This window comes from Strigops habroptila, chromosome 6 (assembly GCF_004027225.2).
Source record: "Strigops habroptila isolate Jane chromosome 6, bStrHab1.2.pri, whole genome shotgun sequence".
Taxonomy (NCBI): Eukaryota; Metazoa; Chordata; class Aves; order Psittaciformes; family Psittacidae; genus Strigops; species Strigops habroptila.
This window is the reverse complement of record NC_044282.2, coordinates 46874728-46896968: the sequence shown is the minus strand read 5'-3', so window position 1 is coordinate 46896968 and position 22241 is coordinate 46874728. Positions and strand designations below refer to the sequence as shown.

At 36.1% G+C, this 22241-nt stretch overlaps 1 protein-coding gene across 3 annotated transcripts in view; it reads left to right on the top strand.

Annotated features, from left to right (window-relative positions):
• The window catches only part of KIDINS220 (kinase D interacting substrate 220), a 76035-nt gene that overhangs the window by 38830 nt on the left and 14964 nt on the right, over window positions 1-22241 (top strand). For 2 of the 3 annotated variants that reach the window (XM_030490962.1, XM_030490964.1), the window contains exons 23-25: window positions 14966-15144; window positions 16460-16686; window positions 21311-21421. In XM_030490962.1, coding sequence (XP_030346822.1) covers window positions 14966-15144; window positions 16460-16686; window positions 21311-21421 — 517 coding nt within the window. The remainder of the gene's footprint in view (window positions 1-14965; window positions 15145-16459; window positions 16687-21310; window positions 21422-22241) is intronic. The other variant, XM_030490963.2, reaches the window with a different exon arrangement.

Genomic DNA, 22241 nt, shown 5'->3' with positions numbered 1-22241 from the left:
CTTCAAGCTGGGAGGTTTGTTTCTGAAAAATCAAACTTCAGAGATAAACAGGTGCATGATTAGAAAACACTTTCCTCTAGAGAATGGATTCAGTTTCTGGGCTTTATGTTTTTTCTATGAGTGTAAGATACCTGTGAAATTGCGTATAAAGTAATGGGAACCCACCTCTCCATTGTGAGTTTAGACAGCTGGTGTCATATATGCTTATGTGATCAGGTAAATACAATAATTCAGAATCATCAGGGATTCCCTCTCCTGTCATGCTTTCCAGTACCCTTGCTGTAGATATTTCTCACTTCTCTGTATTTAGATTTGCCATATGGCATATTTCACAATTTTGTATTTTCAGTATTTATTGAACAAACTCATTACAGCCTTTTGATTATTAGCATCAACAGTAATAAATTTCTTTGGAGTGATCAAAGTCCAAAGCTATCTTCAAGTCATAACAACATTTATGTTTTCTGATAAACCAAAGGAGGTATTAAGAGTCCTGATTTGTTCTCATAAATGGGTGCTAGGTGTTCCAGTATAAACTAATGTTAAATCTTTAGTAAACTAACAGGAGGAGAAGGAAAGGACAATTGAATGTGAATGATTTATTTAGGTTCTGGATTATTTGCTGTTACTACAGACACTTGAGCTGTTGATACTCAGTGCCAACTGGAGTGTGTCAGGGTTTGTTAGTACAGGTGTGGAGGAGATCCATGACTCTTGCTATGTTGTTGGGCCTCTTGCTATGCAGGTTGTGTTTGGAAGCAATGTAGCCACTTGAGTGGAGTGCCAATTCATTATTGACAAGTTATATATGTATAAATATATTTATATATATATTGATGTTATAAAACTAGGATCTGTAATGTGAAGAAACAGTGAAGAACTTGTACCTTATACTGGGGAAAGGAAGGTGACGATCTTTTAAGTAAAGCTGTTTGTATTCTGCCTGAAATACCAGGAAAACAAGGAAAAGGAAAAGAGGACCAGTATTCAGGAGTCTCTCTTTACCAAAATACCACCAGCATCATTTGATATGGAAAAAATAAAGCTACAAGTCTGAGTTTCTTTGACTACTTAACTGTAAAAATAAAAAGGTTCATAATAATAACGTTGCCTCATGCTCAGGAAGAGAGTTGTTGTCTCTCAGTCACTTGTGTTGACCTCTGTAAGGAGCTAAATATATAACTGTTGATGTAGTGACAGCTGAAATCTCGTCTGTGGTGATTCGGATTGTGATCTTTACCGTATGCTGAATACGAAAAGGTCTGTGAACTCTTCTCTAGGATTATCTAATGCTTTAAAAATTCTGTTTTATCAAAAATAATCCTTTCTGTGTCATTATTATTTTTATCTACAACTATTTGAAGTCACTTGGCTTGAATATTTGTTTCTGTATCAGTTTAAAGTAGGGTTATTTACTTTAGTTCCTCCTTTAAAACTTCAGTTTCTGTTTTCTACTTTATAAAGCAGCTTTCCCTTTTGGAGTCTCATAAATAGATACCAGATTTTGATACCTTTAGCTTCTGTTCCTATACTGAATTTGTGGTACTTCTTCCCTGCCTTTTATTGTGCAAGGATTTTTTTATGTATATATATTTTGGTACTTTAGCACAGGAAGAAGAATATAATTTCCTAGTATTGAATGATTTGTGTCAAACTACTCTTCATTGTACCAGTGCAAATTCTTCTTTGGTTTTGCTGCATTTCTGAACTTTTAAGTGTATCAGGGGAGAGGGGTCTGCTTGAACATCTCCCTTGGATGAAAAGAATCTTGTAGGTTCTGTTAAGTGTAGGAGTTTCAGACCTGATTCCATTCTCTGTATAAGGAGAATGCTTTGATAGAAGAATTACTTTTCCAACTTGTAAAATCCCATATGCTAAAAAACTTAGGAATCTTGCAGTGCGAACACTGTTGTGCTCTTAACCGCTAACTGTGCGCGGCAGAGGTTTAACACAATGGATTGATCTGTTACTGGTACTATCAGCTGAAGAGTTACAGTAGATAATTTGTGTGTGCACTGAAGTGATATTAAACTCCATGTTGTTTCACTGCTGTATCTTTGGAGGCAGATTACAACCAGCTCTTTACTACCAGTACTGCTGATACTGTAGGCAGTGTGGTTCAGCGGGAGAGTGAAGTACGTGTGTGTATCGTGGTGGTGTGCCGGCAGGTGGCACCAGCAGAATGACTGTCCAGCCTAACTGACAGCTTCTGTTCGCTTGTTTGTCTTAGCATGTTCTCTATTCATATTTCACGTTAGTGATCTCTTTCACTAGATGCTTTGGGTTTTAGTATTTTAAAGAATAAACAATTTCTCTGCAACATACAAAAAGTATAGTAAAATGAAAAGAACCAAGTAGTCAAGCATTAAGGATTTAAAGAATAAAAGTAGCCTCTGCAGTTAATTGCCTCTATGTATGGATTATGATTTATATGAGCATATGCTGTTTTGCCTCCATGAGATTCCCATCTTGTAATGTCCAGAGTTTAATTTTGCAAACTGTGTAGACAGGCTATGTAGTAACGGGGAAGGCTCTTTTCTGACACATCTCAGTGCTGTCTGTTGCAGTTGAAAAGAATGCAACAGGAAAACTAAGATAATTGAAAGCTGCTCTAGGATTGTTCATCAGAGTTTGTGTGATGCTGTGCTAGTCACGTCTGTTATAGCTTTCGCTTGGACAGTATTTGTGCCTCTGTTGGGAGGTGGTATACCACTTATGGTTCTGTAGGCTGATAGTAGTAAATGCTCTTACTTCAGCTGTATCTGAAGCTAATGAGAGCTCTGCTTTCAGTTGGTGGAGTACTCAAGAAAAAAAATTGGTATCTCAGTTTGGTTACTAAATAAATATACCCATATCTCTATGCTTCAATTTGTTACTTAAAAAAAAAAGCTAACTAATGTATTTTTATTGTGAAGGATTGTTGGGGGAAGCATGAGACCAGTTCTGTCGCGAGTAGTGTATCTTTACTGTATCATGCGTTGCAGAGATTGGAAAACCTACTGAATGTTATGCTGGCAACGTTTTCCCAGGGTCTTAAAGACAAAAAACAAAGACCAAACCAAACAAAAAAAACCCAAACCAGAATTAGGGTTCAGTTTGTGGCAGAGGCACCTCTGAGCAATCTTTATGAACTGGAGTTGCTTAGACTTCTCTCTTAGTAACAGGTAGAGATGCTATGTTGTAATTCTTTCACAGAGGCGAACAAGCATGTGCTTTGTAATTGTGTCAGATCTTGAAAATAAAAAAGTGCCTGAGTCTGCATTGTTGGCTTTCAGTCCGGATTCTGGAGATAAATGTCTTTACTCGTTTGATTTGTTAAACCCACTTGCTGTATCATCTCACTTCTATCCCCTCACTTCCAGTCTCTCTCTTTGCTGATCTGGATCTTTGCTTGATTTAACTTTCCACTTGGTATTGATACCAGCATTTACTCCTTTGGGTTTATGTGTTGCCTTTTCAAGTCATCTCTCATCATCAGGATTTTCAGGTAGTCTCTCTCTCCTCGCCAGGTTAAGTTCTTAATTCTGATACCTTTTCTATTGTGTTCTCCTTCCCCTTTTGTATTTAGGTTGTTCTGGGGTCAAGCCCACTGTTGTCATTACCCACCTCTCCATCCTTTTATGCAATTATTTTTACCATTTTATTTATAACTTTGACATACAGTTAATATTTCTCTACATTTATGTTGTGCTGCATTCTCTTTCCTGTTGCTGTAAAGAGTCTTCCTAATGTCGGTTTTGTGTAATGCCAAAATGGTTTGCAGAAGTCACAGCAAGCAAATTTTAAAAGCCCTGAAGTGGAGTAAAATATGTAGGTTTTCTGTAAATGACTTTGTAAGAGAATTAAGTTGTCAGATTAAAGCAAGTTTCTGTTGAATGTTTGCAGCTGACACTTCTCAGACTTGTAAATTAGCCAGCTATGGGAACGTGGTTTCTTGTGAAGACTAAATGAAACATCCTTGACACCAGAATAAATGTCAGTGCCAGATCTAAATAAATGATATACTGGGGAAAGTCACTGTGACTTTTGCAGAGAAATGTTTCAAGAACCTGAATTCTCAATAGAGTCAATAAACATGTGAAGGTGGCAGTGTAGTATTTTGAAATTCAGGAAATCTTAAGCCAGGTCTTCATCTAAGAACATTTGAATGTATTAAAATTTAAGGTAATAACAGGCAAGATTGCCTCAGGAACACAAAAGAAGGAAGCTAAAGATAGGGGTGTCTCGTGAGAAACTTGTGAGTATGGTTTCCAAAGATTGTACTTGTGCTCTCTGATGTACGGGTAAACTGTGTGGCAGGGGGAGAAGATGCAGTGTGGGACTATAACCAGGACAGCTGTTTCACAGAGTGTTGTGGAAGTAGCTATGAGTAAATTGCAGATCAAACTTATTGTGGATATAAATATCATAATATACTGTCAAAAACAATCTCATCTATAAGCCTGCTGACACAGTAATGGGCTGAAAATCTGCACTGAGGAAAGAAATTCACAAATCTTTGATGATTTCTCTGGAAAAATACATTCAGTGCTCAACAATGGTCAGAAAATGCAACAGTGTCTTTAGGAGTTACTAGCAACCAATATAAAAAAGGAAGGTGGTGTATTATACCTACTGTATTATATCCTCCGAGATTCTAGTCATCGCATTTCAAAAAGGTTGTACCAATGTAGAAAAGATAGCAAAGAGGATGAGGAAAGCCCTCGTCTCACATCAGAATATGCTGTGAATATCATCACTGGCCGCTTCCCCATGCAGTGAAGACTCCCAGTCTTGCTTGAATACTTTCTTCTCTCTTTTTTTGATTCTCAAGTCTTCCTCATCTAAGATGTTTGATTAATTTATTTATTTTCCCTCAAGGCCTTAGTTGTTCATTTCAGTTTGAGGTTCTGAGTTTTAGTCATCTTACTTTGTTTCTTGGTATTTTCCACTGCTCAAGGCTGTAGATTGCAGTGATTTGATATTGCCACCTTGTTGATAAAAATCATGCTGTTAAAGCTAATTGTGTGGGAGGAAATGTCTTCTGTCTCCCTTTCCTCATTAAGTTTGCTCACTAAATGAGATAATCTGCTGAAGACATTTTACCTCTTTATATCCTTATCATGGCAGAAACCAAAATCTGCACTACTTTGTCTTTTGGAGGATGTTCATAGAAGTAACTAAAGTAATTTTGTAACCCTCTTGCCTGTAGGTCTCGATGAGTTTCTGCATCTATGAGCTCTCTTCTAGATATGGCAGATTTACCAGTCTGTCACTTCTTAAATCTGTTAGTAGCTGGACTGTCTTCACTGGTTAAAGTCTGTTCCATGTGTTGTGGTTTATACAGCTGAAAGTGGAACCTCAGGCATGTGTATGCCCCTTGAGTTCAAGAATGCAATTCAGAAAATGACTGACTAAATGTGTAAACACTTGAAAAGCTATGGATGGTGTGAATTTTTACCCCTGAAGTTCCTGCATCATCTAGAGTTCTGCTAGTGTGAATGCCCAGAATTGCTAATGCAAGGCCCAAGTTGAGTCTCGTGGTGCTTACCTTGCACGTAGAGCCTGTTCAGGATCCTGAAGGAGCTGAAACCCTTAAAAAGCCTGAACAAATAAATGTGGTTTGAGCATGTTTGCAGCAGGAGGAAAGGATTAGGTTCAACACAAAACGCAGAAGCAAAGGCTACTTTAATTTGAAGATAGATGTGTTTTAATTAGTTATACCAAGCGCTGGGGCAGGCTATGTGGCAAGTCACAGGAACCTTCTGCTCCTGGTGAGCATGATGAGTTGCCTAGACAGACCACTGTAATGAAGTTCCAGTTGGCCATTGAAAAGAAAATGGCAGGGAATACACTGCAGGCCACCAGAGCAATTTGATGACCTACCTGTTATGCAAGGCCCCTTGGGGTAAAATCTCAGTAGGAAGTTGATAGTAATCCATGAGAATTTCCTTATGACTATATCTGGATACCACTGGGGTAGAATATTCACCCAGGAATTAGATAGATCCATGGTGAGTATTGTCCTCTCATGGGGTTAGGATCTAGATTCCATATATTTCTGAATATAATTCTAGCTACTACCTGGTGAAACTGTGAGAAAGGCTAGTTCTGATGTTACTCTGCTTGTCGTGCTAGATGTCATGAGGAACAGTCCTGCCTGTCATTCTTTGCCTAGGCTTTGCTCAAATTGATGCATTAAGACAAAGCTTATCAATTGTTTGTGAGGATATCAGCCAGTAGTTGCTGGTCCCTGAATTTCTGTGACATGACTATTCGTATTCATTCAAAATATTAGAACCTGAGAGCTTGGCTCAGGATAGAAGAAACTCTCATGAGCCATCTGTTCATAGAATCTCCACCTATACTTAATCTCCTTGAAAACATGCTTTTTGGGAAGCTAAAGGAAACTATGGAAATAAGGAATCTCAACTCCGATTTTTTTTTTTTTTTTTTTTTTTTTTTTTTTAAAAGGAGATCATATCTTCCAGGATGAGAAAATGGTTGTGCTTTCCTCAGAGTTGTAAGTAACCATTATTTAAAACTTAGCAACATATAATTTATCCATCACTTGGGCTTAATTTAACCTCTGCAGTTTACTGCACATTTGTGCACATATGTGTGCATGGCTACCTATGATGGATGTCGAATTGGATGGCAAAACGATGTGCCAAGACAGAACACACCAAATAGAAGAATAACATAATAGCTTTCTTCTATTCAGGATTCTTTTTTGTGTGTGGAGCTAAAGGATCTCAGCTAGCCATAGGTCAGTTATTACTTTTTTTTTTTTTTTAATGATTTTGCAACTTACACCAGTATAAGGAATAATTTGTGGAAGACATCTACTCTGTCTGATGTGTCAGTGATGGAAAGTGTTGGTGTTTCTTCATTTCTTCAGTTCTAGATGTTGTTTTTCCAGTTTCAGCACTGGTATATGATTTTGTTTGGTTTATTTCACCAGTGTTTTTACTGAAGTTAATCTTTCTTGGAAGCAACCACAGAAAGAGTTATCTCTAGCAATGGTAGCCAAAGAAATACTTCATTTGGGGTCACTAGACAACTCATCCTCTATTTCTTATTTTTTACTTTTTCAGATTAAACTGGTAAAAACTACTTCAGCTATAAGTGGAACAGCAGTTGATTACTGTAGATTTGGAGCTCTGTAGTGTGGTTTCATTGGTGGCTATTTTACTGATAAGTTTGGATCTTTTGTGTGATACGCCCATGGTGAATCAAATTAGGAAATCACTTAGACAGGTTAAAACATTTTTCTGTTTCACATGCAGTTGAATATTTCTCCTTCATTGTTTACTACTTCAATTTAAGAAGGTGTATTTACAGCATACTAAAAATACCACCAAGGCATAAATGATAGGAAATTATTTTATTAAAGAAATTGATTTCATAAAAAATCAGAAAATAGGATTCTGTAGCACTAGTAGTAAAATTTATTTTTTCCCCATATAAAGGCTCATTTATTTTTATAGCAATTTGATGACACATCTGCTTGCTTTATTCAGCTGAAAAGAAAATGTTGGTTCTTGGTGTTTTGTAAAATTGCTTTGTTAAATTATTTTCGAAATCGTTCAACTTTTAACAAATGACATTTGATACTAACATTGGAAAGCAATTTCAGCTAATTAAGTAGATCCTTCTATAAACCATTGGAACATTAAGATGACAAACTGTTCATTCAGGATTATTTTAATTGGTACAATTATTGTAATTTTGTTGCAATTATGTGTTGAGCTAAAAGCTTTTGTTTAAATCATTTGAGGGTTTTTTGTTAATATACATAAGTAAGAAGAAAAGAAGTAAAATAAAAACTGAAGATAAGCATTATCTGTCTACTTTTTCATTACAGTGCTTTAGACGGATATCTATTAAATTATTCTTTTTTAAAAGTATGTTACATGTTTTCAGCAAATCTCCAGCAATGTTAAAATTGAGCAAGATCATTTGAAATGTAACTTTTCTGGAAGGTTATTATGTTAATTCCAGTTTTGACACTGTTTGAATACCTTTTAATAAAAAGGTTGAAATTAACTTTTGAGGGATTTGCGAGTTGTATAAAATCTATTGATGTATTAATTTAAGAAGTGTAGCTCTTTAGTGATTATAGAAATGAAAAAGCTGTGGAAGGTGCCACATTCATCACTCCGGTTATAATGTTCTCTGCAATCATCTTTTGCCCAGGCCAGGTTTAAATAAATCACTTCCTCTAAGTAGACAATTTAATATTCTTGTAGACCTCACAGAGAGGCATTACTTCTAAATATTTAACCTGCTTTTTGTTTTCCAGTTTCCTTTTATTGCCTCCTACTTTAAACGCAGGGCACATAAAATTATTATGTTTCTTACTGTGCTAGTAGTGTAGTCTCAATGTTAAAAGGCAACATACGAGGTTAGGTATAGAGGATTGTTGCCCAAACTGTCTACTAAATAGACCTACCTAAGGCAAGGGATAAAAGAGAGGTTGAGAGTACCAGAAGGCATGACAAGTAAGAAGGAAGTTCAGGTGGAAAGGTATCAGGGAGAGAAAAAAGATTGAAGCAAAAGCTAATCAGAACAAGACGGAGAAATATTTGTAGCCTTTTTAGTTACCTTTGTAATACAGAGTTATAAGTCATATTTCTAAAATATGTTCCAGATAAGTTTAAATGCTTACAGTATAGTTAATGTGCATTAATGACATCTCTCAAAAATGCTCCTGGGCCTATTTCAAATCCCTTCAAGCACCACTGATTGATACTAGTTTAGGGTAGAACATAGAAGCCTTAATTTTAGCAACACTATGAACAATATCAGGGAAGAAGACTTTAACTCTATAAGTCAATTCATGAGACTTGTGTGCTTGTGGGGAATTGATAAAATTGCGAAATAAAATCAGAGACGGTGGCTTTTTGTCTCTGCTGAATGTTTTTGTCAGAAGTAGAAATTTATTCAAAACCTGAGAGTCAGGTAAGATGATAAGCTGGAAATGTATCTCTTGGCTACGTACTGCTAGTGGCCCATATCCTGGCTCTTACCCCATGATAAATGTGACATAATCTACCTCTCAGCAAAAAAGGAGGAGATAAAATTCTTGCTTTATATTCAGAAAAGACTGGTGTCTCATATTGCCGTAAAAGCCTACCACTGAGCAGGAGCATGCAATATCAAATTCTTTGGAAGCTGATGCTCTAGTGTTCTTGCAACAACTTGCTCCTGTGCCTGTACTTAAAATTCTCTCATTAGGTCATCTCTGTCATAAGAAGCTGCTTCAGAAAGCAAGATAAGGAATAGATCAGGTATTTCACGTGCTGTATAAAGGAAGTAATATGTCTTTGGTACTGGCGACTTGAATTTTGGTTATTAACCTATTAAAGGTAACGTAGTATAGCAATTGTACCTTTTTGCCTTCCATTTCTGGATAGCATTTGCAACACAGAGTAGTCTTTGACTTACTCTGACAAGTAGAACTCATGCTTCTGTGAGTGAAGTGTTTGCCATGGACTTTTGGAGGAGTGTCCTTTTGCCTGGTCTCGAGGTTTACCTGTATGCCATATCACAGAAAATAATCTTGTGCTGGAGGCTTGGGTGAACCATGGCCATTTCTGATGCTAGAAGGCCTGCAAATATTTGCTGAATTTCTGAAGCCCTACAGATGGAAGTATTGAATAAAAGAATCCCTGCATAGAGCCATAAAGTAGCTTTGTAACTGATGTTCTGTGATGAAATACCAAAACAGATTAATACAGTATTCTTGTATTTCACTTGTGTGAGTGATCTTGTTGGGCTTGTCAGTTAGTGGGACATAATTACTTTTTGTTTACAGAGCAGCCTTGAGCAGTCTTAGATTCTTCTGTGCTACTCTGTTTTGCTGCTTTTCCATCTGTGTAATAAATATGATTTTTTTTTTAATTCTTTTGCCTTCTGTAATTCAAATAGCACTGCAGAGCTGTGAAGGAATCCAAGCATTTGTAACTGTATTAACACTTCTTTTAATTATAAAGAATGCCAGTGTAGGGTGTATTCTGGAAAACTGTATTAAAAATAGGCCTTTTTAATATGGCTCAGTGACAGTGCATGATACTGGCTGTGGGAGATTAGTTTAATAAATGTCAATCTTTTAAGGATCAAAATGGTTTTTCTTTCTGAAATGATCAAAAGCAGGAACACTCAGAAGAGATGCTTTATCTGCTGTAACTTGAATTCACAGAGTCAGTTTTGCAAAGCAAGCTTTCCTGAATACCTACGCTAATAGGAGTTTTTAGTTAGTTGTTGCATCTGTTCAGTGAAGTCTCTACAGCTCAATGTGCACTGAGGGGTTTCTAATTTTGTCTAGATAGATATATCAAACTTTAGCTTTCTTTTCTTTGGTCTTTATTAAGACAAAACACGATTCCCTTATGTTTTAGTATTGAGTGTGTGATGACTTTTTATTCCTGCCTTTATACAAGCGTGTATATAAGAAAATACTCTTTTTCAAATGACCTGTTGCAAATTTCAGCTTGAAACAGTGTTTGCAGCACTATTCTTGACATATTCATAGTGCTGCAAATTTTCTGGAGCGTTTCGTGTGAGAGCTTTTAATCCAGGAAAAAATGCACCCTTGTGCATGAAGATGCACTGTCACTATACTGACAGACATGAGAAGAATGGGATAAATAACTTCAGAGCAAGGCACTGTATTATTAGTATTTGGCCCAGATTTTCTAGTTTTCTGTTTCTCAGTATCAAACCTTTAGAAAATATAGTTTTGTGTCATTTTTAATGAGACACTATTTCATTATCTTAAGCAACATTTTTGTCTTCAACTGTATTGAGAGAAAAATTTAAAAGGCGTATGGTATATAAAACATACCTTCATGCTCATGCCTTCTGTTGCTTTATTATTTAATAACCATTAATTAGGTCTGTTGCTTTTTATGGAGTGCAAAAGTTAAATGACTCTTGTCCACATAGTTACTTGCTCCTGTAAAACACGAGGGGAAAAAAGTATTAGGTATGCAAAGAGTAATTTGTAGAATTTCTTTGCTTTTTCATTCAGGGAGAGAGGTTGGGGAAGAGCAGGGAGGATGGCCCTTCAGAGTATGAGGACTTGGAGAGAAGACTGCAGGGCAGGCTGCTCCATGAGAGAAGGCAAGCTGGGAGCTGAGGATGACAGCAAGACAGGCAGGGTGTTGTCCTCGCTAGCAAGGGCTGCAGTCCCAAGCAGCCAAACAGGAAAATCGGAGCAGGTTCAGAGACAGTAACCAGGGACAGCCAACAGCCTAAGAGTCTGCAGCCACAAGGCACATTTTAGGTCAAAGCAGGAAGTCAAGTCAGTGAGTCAAGAAACTGTACCCACAGTGAGTGGGTGAAGGTAGCTGATGCTGCTGCCATTTTACTTCCACCTGTTTGAGTGGTGAAGGACCACATCATGTAGTGCCAACCATCTCCTGCAGTAGGTGGCGAATAGGTAAACTATGTCACGTACTAGCATCTTCTTCTAAGCCGTGCTGGCAACATTTAGTGCTGGAGCCACTGCTGGACCATGATGGTTACTTTCCAAGTCAGTCATTCAAGTGCAAGATGAACATAAACTGGAAAAAATTTGGAGCAAATTTACAGTCTCTTGAATGGAAGATAAGATGATGTATGTGTATGTACTTACACTAAATTATTTTTATCTGAGGAAAAAAACCCACAGAAATAATCCATCATTGTTGGAATATAACTTAATCCACACTGAAAGCAGGTTTTAATTTTAGCTGCTCATGGAAAGTACATGTGCAGAAAAGTGGAATGAATTTTTAAGGTTCTCTTCTGTCAATGTAATGTTCTGTTTTGGGCTCATTCCTTTTAAATGCAAGTAGTTTTTCATGGAAACAGACGCTCTGTAGCACTGACAGTTTTTGATGTTTCTGATTTAAAGAATAATTCTTCTGCCTCAGGAAAATCTAGCCCCGAAATGAGAATAGGGTGTTCGCAGTGCTTATTTTTAGATCGGCGTGCTTATGTTTTAGAAAAGTAGCTCCTAAAGTACTTTACATGCTAACCTTTTATTTTTTTATCTGAGAAGTACAGGCACATATGATTTTTGTGGCTCTTTGCCAAAAGATTATAATTTACATAAATATTTCTTTCAAAGGCGTAGTTTAAGACATTGAGCTCAGGAGGTTAGAATAGAGACTTCAATCTGCACACCAGCAGTGGGCTATTGGCTTCTGAACAGTAGCTTTGTTCATCGTATTCAGAACACTGTTCGCATTCAGACTTAAGTAGAGCTGGCATTAAAATTCAGCTAATTTGTTTCATGTGATTCATCAGCTGTGTGTTTTATTTAAATCTATGTCACATTCTCTTTTGGCTTTTTATTTTGTGTGTTTTATTTAAATCTATGTCACATTCTCTTTTGGCTTTTTATTTTGTAGATTTAAGTGTTGAAGTAGGCCACTCTTTAACTCTTCAGTCCCTGACTTAAAAAGTGACTTAATTTTAATTATGCCAATATTGAACACTTGTCTAGAATACTCACAGTAAATATATATAACTAAAGTGTGCATTCGTGGGTTTGGGGTTTTGTACATTTCTCATGTTTGAATAAAATGATACACATTTGCAGTCAGTTTAGTTGCAGTTTTCTGTAAGGCATAATAAACCTAGGAGGTAGCTAAATATTCATGTAAAATGCAGAATTCTCAGATTCAGGTGAGTACACAAGTTTTACTTTGATACTGCCAATGTTCTTACTTTTTCTTCTTTTTGACCATTCACTCCTTGAGGTGAGGACTACTTTTAGCTCCTGTTAGATTTCTTTAAGCAATGTTGGCAAACGAACTGTTCTGTGGTTTCTGTTCTTTGAAACTAACCTACTTCTGGGTGTCAAGTTTTGTCTCTTACAGAAGCACCACCTTTTATTCTTTTAAGGTTGGAGCCTGTAAAGCCTTACAACTTCCCTAGAGTGGATAATCCCACTGCCATCCGGATGACATCTCATATTGACTTACAATCATTTGTAACAATCTAACAAAGGATCAGAACCTTTGTTAGAATAAGCTGCACTTGCTTTTATGCTTTCTATCTGTTACATTTTCCAATGCTGTAGAAGTAACATCTCATTATGAATAAAGTTACTCATAGATAATGCTAATGACAACATTGTATGGCAGTATCCTCCATCTGTTAGGTACATGATCCATTCAGATATTTTCTGTTATAATTTATAGGAATTTGTTAATTCTACTTTTAGTATAGGGCAAGACTGTCCTAAAAGATCAGATCAAAAGATTAACACACAGTTAAAATACATTTTTAATGTGGAAGAGTTGCGCTTACTTCAAGCATGTAGCATTGATCTTTGATTCTTTTCTTTCTTCAAACATTAAATGCTAAATATTCTGTGTAAATCTGCAAGTGTTCTCTCTGAAATAATCCCATGGTACACAAAATTCTACTTTTTATGGAGGATCTAAAAATAAAGATAAAATGGTTGCTTTCAAAAAGCTAACAAATTGTGAAACAAGATAAGATTGTTTAGCTAATGATGGACTTAGTTCATTAGCTGTATTAAAAATACAGTTCAATTACAACCAGAATTTATTTATTTTTTTTAAGTGATCCTTTCTCTTCATGAACACATGAGAGTGTATTTATTTAATGTAAGAGATTCTTGCTTGCACTTGGATAGGTTACTGAGTGTCCATGAGGGCTCCTTCCTCCCTCCATGCACGCATCAGTGCACTCCTTTCCCCCATGACAGCACTGGCAGCTGCTTTAATTATCCAGTAATCAGAGAAGACTCTTTGTACTATGCTAACTTCTTCTTTTTAGCAAGTTACAGCAGCTCAAAGAGCAGTCAATGTGTCTATGCTGAGTCACCCCTTTCCCCTTTTCATGGAACTGCGATCATAATATGTCTTTGGGAAAAACCATTAATTAGTGAGATGCATCATTGGTTTTATTTTTATATAAAATTGTTGGTTTGTTTTATTTTTCTTGTAACACTTTTTCTATTTTGACTTTAAATACTGCATGGTTACTTCACTGGTATCCATTTAGAGTCCTGTCATAGTCACTTTATAGTCATTACTATAACCATGTCAACCATTCTCAGTGCATTCTTTCACTGTTTCCATTTTTATTGTACTGGGTGTGAGAAACATTTTTTCATTTTAGTAATCTTTGATTTAGATTATAATTTCTCATTTGGTATCAGATGAGATACCAGTCATGATGATATGAGTTGAGATGTCAGATAATGTTGGTCCATCTGACCCACCATGTCAGGCTTCATCACTTGCTTGCGTTTGGTAGGAGCTTTTCATAAACTTCCACAAGGCTAACATTTAATCCTTCTCCTTGTTCCTTCCTAAAACTCTCCTTTATAGTAGTGCTTACAAAAAACCCCACCATTGCTTGACAATAGTCATAATGTATCAGCAGTCCCTTATATTGATCATGTATCTTGTTTTTGCTGTTGTCCTCTATTAGTGGCTTCTTGTCTTAGGTGGTGAATAACTTGAAAGCAGACAGTTGGTTTTCCACTTTTTACCATGAAATCATGTACAGTTGTGTTCTAATGAATGTTTAAGATGCCTGAGTGTTCGTGTTACAAGAAGTGTTAAAGAATGAGATTTTTTTAAGCATGGAATTTCTGGTTGGGGTATCAGAATTTGAATGGATGTCTGAAGTTAATGTTGGCAGATGTTAACTTCCCCTTATTTAGATTTGATGTTGCTGATATATAAATTCTCGATCTGAATTTAGTCTTCAGTATGGCTTCTTTGAGATTTCTCTGAAGCAATCAGGTCAGATTACTTAGCAGTTTGAGATTTTTTGCATGTCAAAAAATGTTACGTTGTTATTTCTGCAGACAGTGCAGCTCCTTATGGGTTCTGTTTGTTTTCTGGAGAACAGGTATGCAAGTGGGCTAGTATTTCACCTTTCAATATCACTATGCAAATGGAAGTCATACTCTAAGAAATCTGTTTTATGTTGTATCTAATTTTTCCCCCAGAATTTCAAAGAATATCCCTACAACTAAAGATGTTGAACCTCTACTTGAAATTGATGGAGATATAAGGAACTTTGAAGTATTTTTATCTTCACGAACACCTGTTCTTGTGGCACGTGATGTAAGAACCTTTTTGCCATGTACTGTAAACTTAGATCCGAAGCTACGAGAAATTATTGCAGGTGAGTATCCTGTGAAATAAATGGGAAATGACATTGCGTTATTTCTTTTCACCTTAGGTAGAGCTACTTTGCATGTTACACAGAATCTTGATTTGTTCATCAAATCAGACCGGCAGATTGTCTGATTTGACTTCAGTAACAGGCCATTCAGTTTCACTTAGTAGCTTTGCTGTAAAGGCCAGATCATACTAGAGTAAAGCTTCTGTTATGGAGGGGGAATTCGCTCTTCTTGATTTGAAGACTGCTTTAGCAGATGGAGGAAACCAATATACACAGTGGTATTTTAGTAGTACGGATGCAAGTTGGCTTCCAGATCTTTGTTTACAATTTTGAAATACCAGTAAGATGCTGTAGAATTGAAGCCAGTGAAACAAAGTGGAATGTCTCTGTTGGATGTATACCCTACTAGATACCTGTGCAGTTGGTACCTGTGAGTTACTTTTTTGTCTGCTATAGTATTATATTTAGATTCATCCTAGGGTGAGTGTTTTTTATTGTGCAGTGATTGTTACACAGTTCTCTTTACTTGCTTGAAGTCTCAAAAAATGCAGTTCAGCTATGTGCTGTTCCGCTTGGCATTAAATATTCTGAGCACTTATTGCTGCTGTGGATTGATGTGACGCATGCTGTGGCACTTGTCTGATCTTAGGGATTGCAGTTGCCTCTAGAGTAAGGATAAAGCATCCTAACATTTCTGCCTGTTAAGAGATGCTAAAGCTATGAAGAAAACCAGAATTTAAAATAGGATTCTTATGAGTCAAGTCAGTATTCTAGGTGGGAACTGAATTACGGAATTAATAGTTCTTTTTGCCTGTCTTTTCTGTCATGACACTTTTCTTCAGTCCTCAGCTGGAATCTGTTTTGTTCTTTTACTCAACTTTCTTCTCTGCACTTGGTAATTACAGTGGGGTGGCGCAACTTCGCTCACAAGCTCTGTCTTGTTAATCTCTCCAGAAACAGCACAGGTCTGACTATCACATCAGAGACATACTTAGCGTGATGTATTCCTGCATTTCCTCCCATTTGGGTTGGGATTTGTAACTTGTTCTCTCTGAGAGAAAATGTTCAGAGGCATTTAATATGCTATGTAAATTTATGCTATATTGTCCTAAGTCTCCTAAAGACTTCTGTGTAGATGTGATCCTCAAGAGAAATCAACTGAATGCAGCTGAATGTGACGCTTGACGTTCTACTTGATGAGTTCTGATTGGAGTTAAATACACAAAAATGTACTGCAATGAATTGGCAAACAAATAAAAACTTTTTCAAATACTTCAAGCAAAATCTCTTTCTTTTTTACTTTTTTATTTTTCAGATGTTCGTGCTGCAAGAGATCAAATGAATATTGGAGGACTTCCTTATCCCACATTGCCTTTACACGAGGCACCTGCTAGAGCGACCTCTCTGTTCAGTCAGCCTTCCTCAGCTTGCTCTTCCACAACCTCTTTCAATGGACCTTTCAATAGTGGAGTTTTATCCCCGCAACCTCACAGCAGTTATTATAGCGGTATGACAGGACCTCAGCATCCGTTTTACAATCGGGTAAATAATCGAGAACCAATTAACGTTCTTTTAATTTAATCTGGTAATACTGCAGATGTCATCTATAACATATTAAAAGACTCATGCAAGTTTTATTTAGGCATGGAGAAAAGTCCAAAGTTGGTAAATTTTACAGTACTGTTCAGTCACTGTAGTCTGGGGGAGAAATGTGGTAAACTGCACCCGAAAAACAAATTACCGTGGGGGAAAAAAGGTCAAATCATTTTGAGACACTCAGCTCACTTATAGGATATTGCAGGTTGACTTTTTCTCATTAATTTTTGTGGGGTGAACTGTGCTCAATTGTTCACATACTTGCTCAAAGACATTGGAAGGTATCCCGGCTTTTTCTTGGTGACTTTGGTTAAAACATACAGAAACTCAAGTGGGGGCCTACATCACAAAAATGTATGTCTGCCTTCCCTTTTGACTCTTTTTGAAGTTATTCTGGGATCTTTTCTCTAAACCAGTGTTGCACTAGTTTAAAGGAATTAATAAAAATTGCATTAAAAGTACATTTTTGAGCTATTTGTGAGCCTCAGAAAACATAGTCCTGGACATGGCTCACTTAAACATTCTCACTGTGTGATCAGATTGAGTCTAAACTTTGAATTTTTGTGGGATGTATTCAATATTTTTACACTTTTTTTTTTTTTTTTTTCCCCCTGCAGTCCTATCAGCAAAAAAAAAGGTTGAAAGCTGGTAAAAGTCATAGCTTACTTCTGTGTGTGGGAAATGGCCTCAACTTCAAGTAGATTTGACCATAGGTATATGTTTAAGCTAATAAGCCGGAAAAAAACCAGAGTTGTTCCTAAATCAGTGTTTGTTAACCAAGGCAGAAAGAGTACACGTAGCACAAAGCTTTTTAAGTCATCTGTTCTAAAATTATTCTTTTGTACCTTCAATATAGTGATGATATTCTGTTTTGTTGAAAATAACTTTGTGACATACACTTTGTACTCCAACACTGATAAATGCTTGCCACGCAAATCTTCATGCTGATACTAGCTCAGCTTTGTTAAAGTAGGTGTTACACAGAATGCAGTAGCTGTGTGGCAGCTCTGTTTTTGTGTCTGTGTTACTGTGCATGACAAGGTTTAAAGTATGGGGTGATATATTGTTGAAACTTGTATGGGTTTTTGGCTCTAAGAAGCATTACAGAAGCAGTTATTAGTGGGTCATAAACTGTTCTTACAATCAGGTTGTTTGTACCAAGTGCATACACAAGCTTACAGGCATGCTTGCTTTTTTGCCTGCTGAAGACTAAAATACTTTTGGTTTGGCCTTTGTCTTTGGAATTTTATACTGCCCTTCTAAGGTATAATTGGTTTTAGTGTTTCACGCTTTCAGGTATTGACAAAGAGCTGTATTCATTACTTTGGAGTTATAAAGGTACTGTCACGAATGCCACATACTGAGATAAGTGACGAAAACTGCATAATAGTAGGAAGTATAGACTGAAAGGCTGTTTCCTTCAGTGGTGTTTATAAAAAGAACAGCAACTGAAGAATAGGTTTTCCCCAGTAGAAGTTTCTGGGAGAGGGATGGTTGGTCATATACCTGTATGACACAACGCAATAGGTTCAAATGTTTCTGTGGAAATGCCTGAAATTTTATGCAAAAATGCTTGAAGTTCTGGGGATAAATGCCTTATTCTGACCAGTAAGTGGTTCCTGTCCTGCTGTCTTTAAGCATTCGTTTGTGCTTAAGAAAAAAGCCTTTGAGCTGTTGGAGAAAATAACTGTTTATTTTTAGGACATACGATTTTTATTTTTTTTTTTTGGTATGTGTGTGTGTTTCTCCTTTGTTCTTTAGATGCTCCAATCTTAGCTCCCAGTGACATAATCTATTAATTTTTGGTTAAAAAACCCCATTCTCCCTCTGTATAGCTGTGAAAGAAAGATAATAGTTCCATTTACCAGCTCTTCAACTTAGCACTTTGGCCGTCAGTATAGTACTATCCTGGACATGGACATTTTACCACTGTCTAATGGCCTGGCAACAAGCTGGATTCAAGTTCAGCTTCTCAAAATCACTACTATCGTGGATCTTTGTGGAGATCATATTTCTTACGGGGAAGATCAGAGCAGCAGGCAAGTCAGCTCTGTGAATACTTCTGTTTTTTGCAAAAGAGGACCAAATTGAGCAAAGTCTTTGATATCTTGGAAAAATAAACACCACACTTACATTTTATAGCCTATTTGCGGATTTGGAGAACAGCTCTACACTGGTTTATGTCCAACGTGTGTTTATATTGATCTCATGTTTTCATTATATCTGTATTATTGTACTTCAAATGAAGATTGAGTCTGTAGAGTTTAAACCTATAATAGAGAATTAATCCCACGGTTGGGAAACAGTGAAGTAGCTGAAGTGGGCTCAAGGCATAATTAGATATTACGGAAGAATTGTGGCATAATTGCCTATTGGCCGAATATTTTTTCATTGCTTTGTAGTTTGATGACTCGCAACCACCAAACAGGTGCTTGCTGCGTGTTTCAGAGGATAGGCTTTGCAGTGAGAGCTAGGGACTTGAATGCAGTATGATCATTAAGTATTTCATGCTTGAGGGTCTTCCACACGGTTTAAGCTGTTAGTGGAAAAGTGAGGCATTAAATTACTCTAGAAATAATATTCTAGAGGTTTTTTTTAATAGATTTTGATTTCTAGAATATACCGTAGAATCTGTGCCTTATGGCAGTGAAATAATTTTACATCTGTGAATTTTCTGAACCATCCTATGCTAACCAATAGCTGTAAGGCAAAGGCTAGGTATTGGTTCTTCTACCTATTTAAAACAAACCAAACTTCCCCATTTAGTCTAATGGTTACGATGCTATCACGAAACTTCATATGTTGTAAGATCATATGAATTTTTTGTGGGTAATAGTGTGAAAGAGTGTGCAAAGATGCCCTTTAGCAGCTAAGAATATAGAACCATTTGTATTTTCCATAAATCACTCAAGAGTTGTAGCGTATGCCGTCTAAGTTTAATCCTGCTCTATGCAGGAATTAAACTTGAATTTGTCAGTTCATTTCTAGCTGCTTCTGAATGCAGAGGTTTTTTAGTCCGTATTGACAAAGCCAAAGTGGAATATTTCAACAAATTTTACTCCTCCCTCATAGATTGGCCCTTGAGTCACAAAGTTCTTTATACTGAATGTGGTGCAGTAGGCTAATCAGAATCTTGTCATGTGCAGAAACACAAACCAAACAATACATTCTGTTTTGTTAAATAGCTGGATAATACGATTTTGAAAATGCTGTATATAGAAGCATCAGAAATCTGTAATACAGCCATTGTTTTGAGATTTGTACGTTTGGTTTGGGTTTTTGGGGGTTTGTTTCTTTTTTTTTTCATTACTGGGCAATGAGTCAAAAGCAACGAGCGCTAGAATTCTGCTTTTTCTAAAGTCTAAAGACTCTATTACTTTTCAGTACATTGCCTTAAAAGATTATTGATAAGGACATTAAAATCTTAGATTTTTGAAATAAAGCTCAAATTCACAGATAGGTCAAAACAAAATTTCACAGTATTGGACAAGCAGTTTGTACTTCTTAACTGCATTACTTGTAAGGTTCATAACTCTCAGATGTGTGCTCATGCGTGTATACACACATACACACACACACGTTTCGTTGCATGCCAGTGGGTAGCATGTGAATTTCAGGAAATGTATTTATACACTTGGTTTTAGCACTTGAAAGATTGGAGCATATGGAGTCATTTCTTCAAATAGAAGTGTATTTGAAATTTTGAGATCTCTATATCTGCTAGAAGTGACTTTATTAAAGTTCTCATTTGGACCCTTTACAGTGATGTGCTGATGAGACTTTTGGAAACTTGGATAGTGTTTGTTTTCTCAAAATTTATTAGTAAAAAGGGATAAAAAAGTACCTGGTTATAAAAATCATGATAAGATTTAACTGATATGTGTGGGGGAAAACGTATTTCTGTTTTACTTTTTTTATATTTGTTTTGTAATAATTAACATTGTCCTTTAAAATGGTATTTGTATTGAACAACATGCATTAACGTATTTCCAACAAAACAAAGCTCAAATACTGTCTGCTATGAAAATCTATTTATAGATTTATAAAATCTGGTATTGGTGGAAGCCTTCAGATTGGTGACCACAAATGTCTGAAGTTCTGGTGGTGCTGTTCTGTATCGCACTTTTTCTTTTTTTCCAAACAATTGTCTTGGGTATTATGAATCATTCTGAGTTTTACTGAGCATCTGATTTTGAGTTTAGCATGTCAGAAAGAGTGGAATTATCAGAATTGTCTTTAAATTATCCTTTTCCCATATTCAAAATAGGTGTTATAGTGTAGCTATCAAATCCACTCCAACTCTGTTCCTCCAGAGAAACATGCCAGAGCACCCATGAGGAGAGTAGAAGGGGATTGGTTGCTGAGGGATTTTGAAGAACTTGCTCCAGAGCTTGTGATTGAATTCTGTTCAATGCAAAAAGTAAAGCAAGCTGTTAGTAATTGCTATTTTCACTTTATTAAACTCAACTAAAGGATGTGTTCTGTTGAAATAATTTTTATTTTATTACTACATTTTGATTTGTGTAATTGTTTGTCCCTTTTTTGTTACGTTTTTTTTTTTTTCCCATAGCCATTCTTTGCCCCATATCTTTACATGCCAAGGTATTACCCTGGCAGTTCTCATCTCATCTCACGTCCACCACTAAAAACGAGTTTGTCCAGAGATCAGAGCAATGGCCTAGTAAGTATTTTGAAGGATAATTCAAATACTAACCTAGACAATAAATATAGTGAGTAATGAAAATGAAGGTTATTAATGGTGATTCACTATTAGACAAGTACATGCTCTGTATTATAAATATTTTAAGCAAAGGTGTTATTAACATGTAATCTAAAATGTATTTTGTTTTAACTTTAGAAATTCCTCACAGAGGAAAACCAATTTTAACATCTAAGTATCAATATTAGAGGAGTATGACTGTAATACTGGCAGGAAAATATTTTAATGAAAATGCCAACTGTACTATAGTAAATAAATCAATATGGTGTAATATTGTAATTTTATCTTCAATTTTTTTAATAATAGAAATTCTGTAACATATCCAGAGAAGATAAAATGACATCCTTTAATGTTGTGAAGAATACTAGAAATTGGAAGGCCAAATTAAAAAGTTAAAAGGAATGTTTTAAATATTTAAGTAAAACAAAATACATTTTATCTTAAGTATGCATCAGTTGTAGCTTGGTTTTGCAAGTACATGTAATTCAACTTTACCAATTGAAAAGGAAAAATGAGTAGACTTTTCTAGCTTCCTATAAAATAACAAAATTCCTATTTAACAGTATTTATTCTACTGACAGATGGCTGTTCAAATGGAATTAAGAAATAAGGAATGCTAAAAAAGTAAAAGCCTTACTTGTCGATCACTTTAATTCTAGGATATTGATACAACAAGCAAAGCTATTTAAAAGGTGGTAAAATGTTTAATCACTTGAAGAAAACAAATGTTTCTGTTGAATTATGTATTTCAAGATCATTCTCATTTACTGTTTGCTTCATA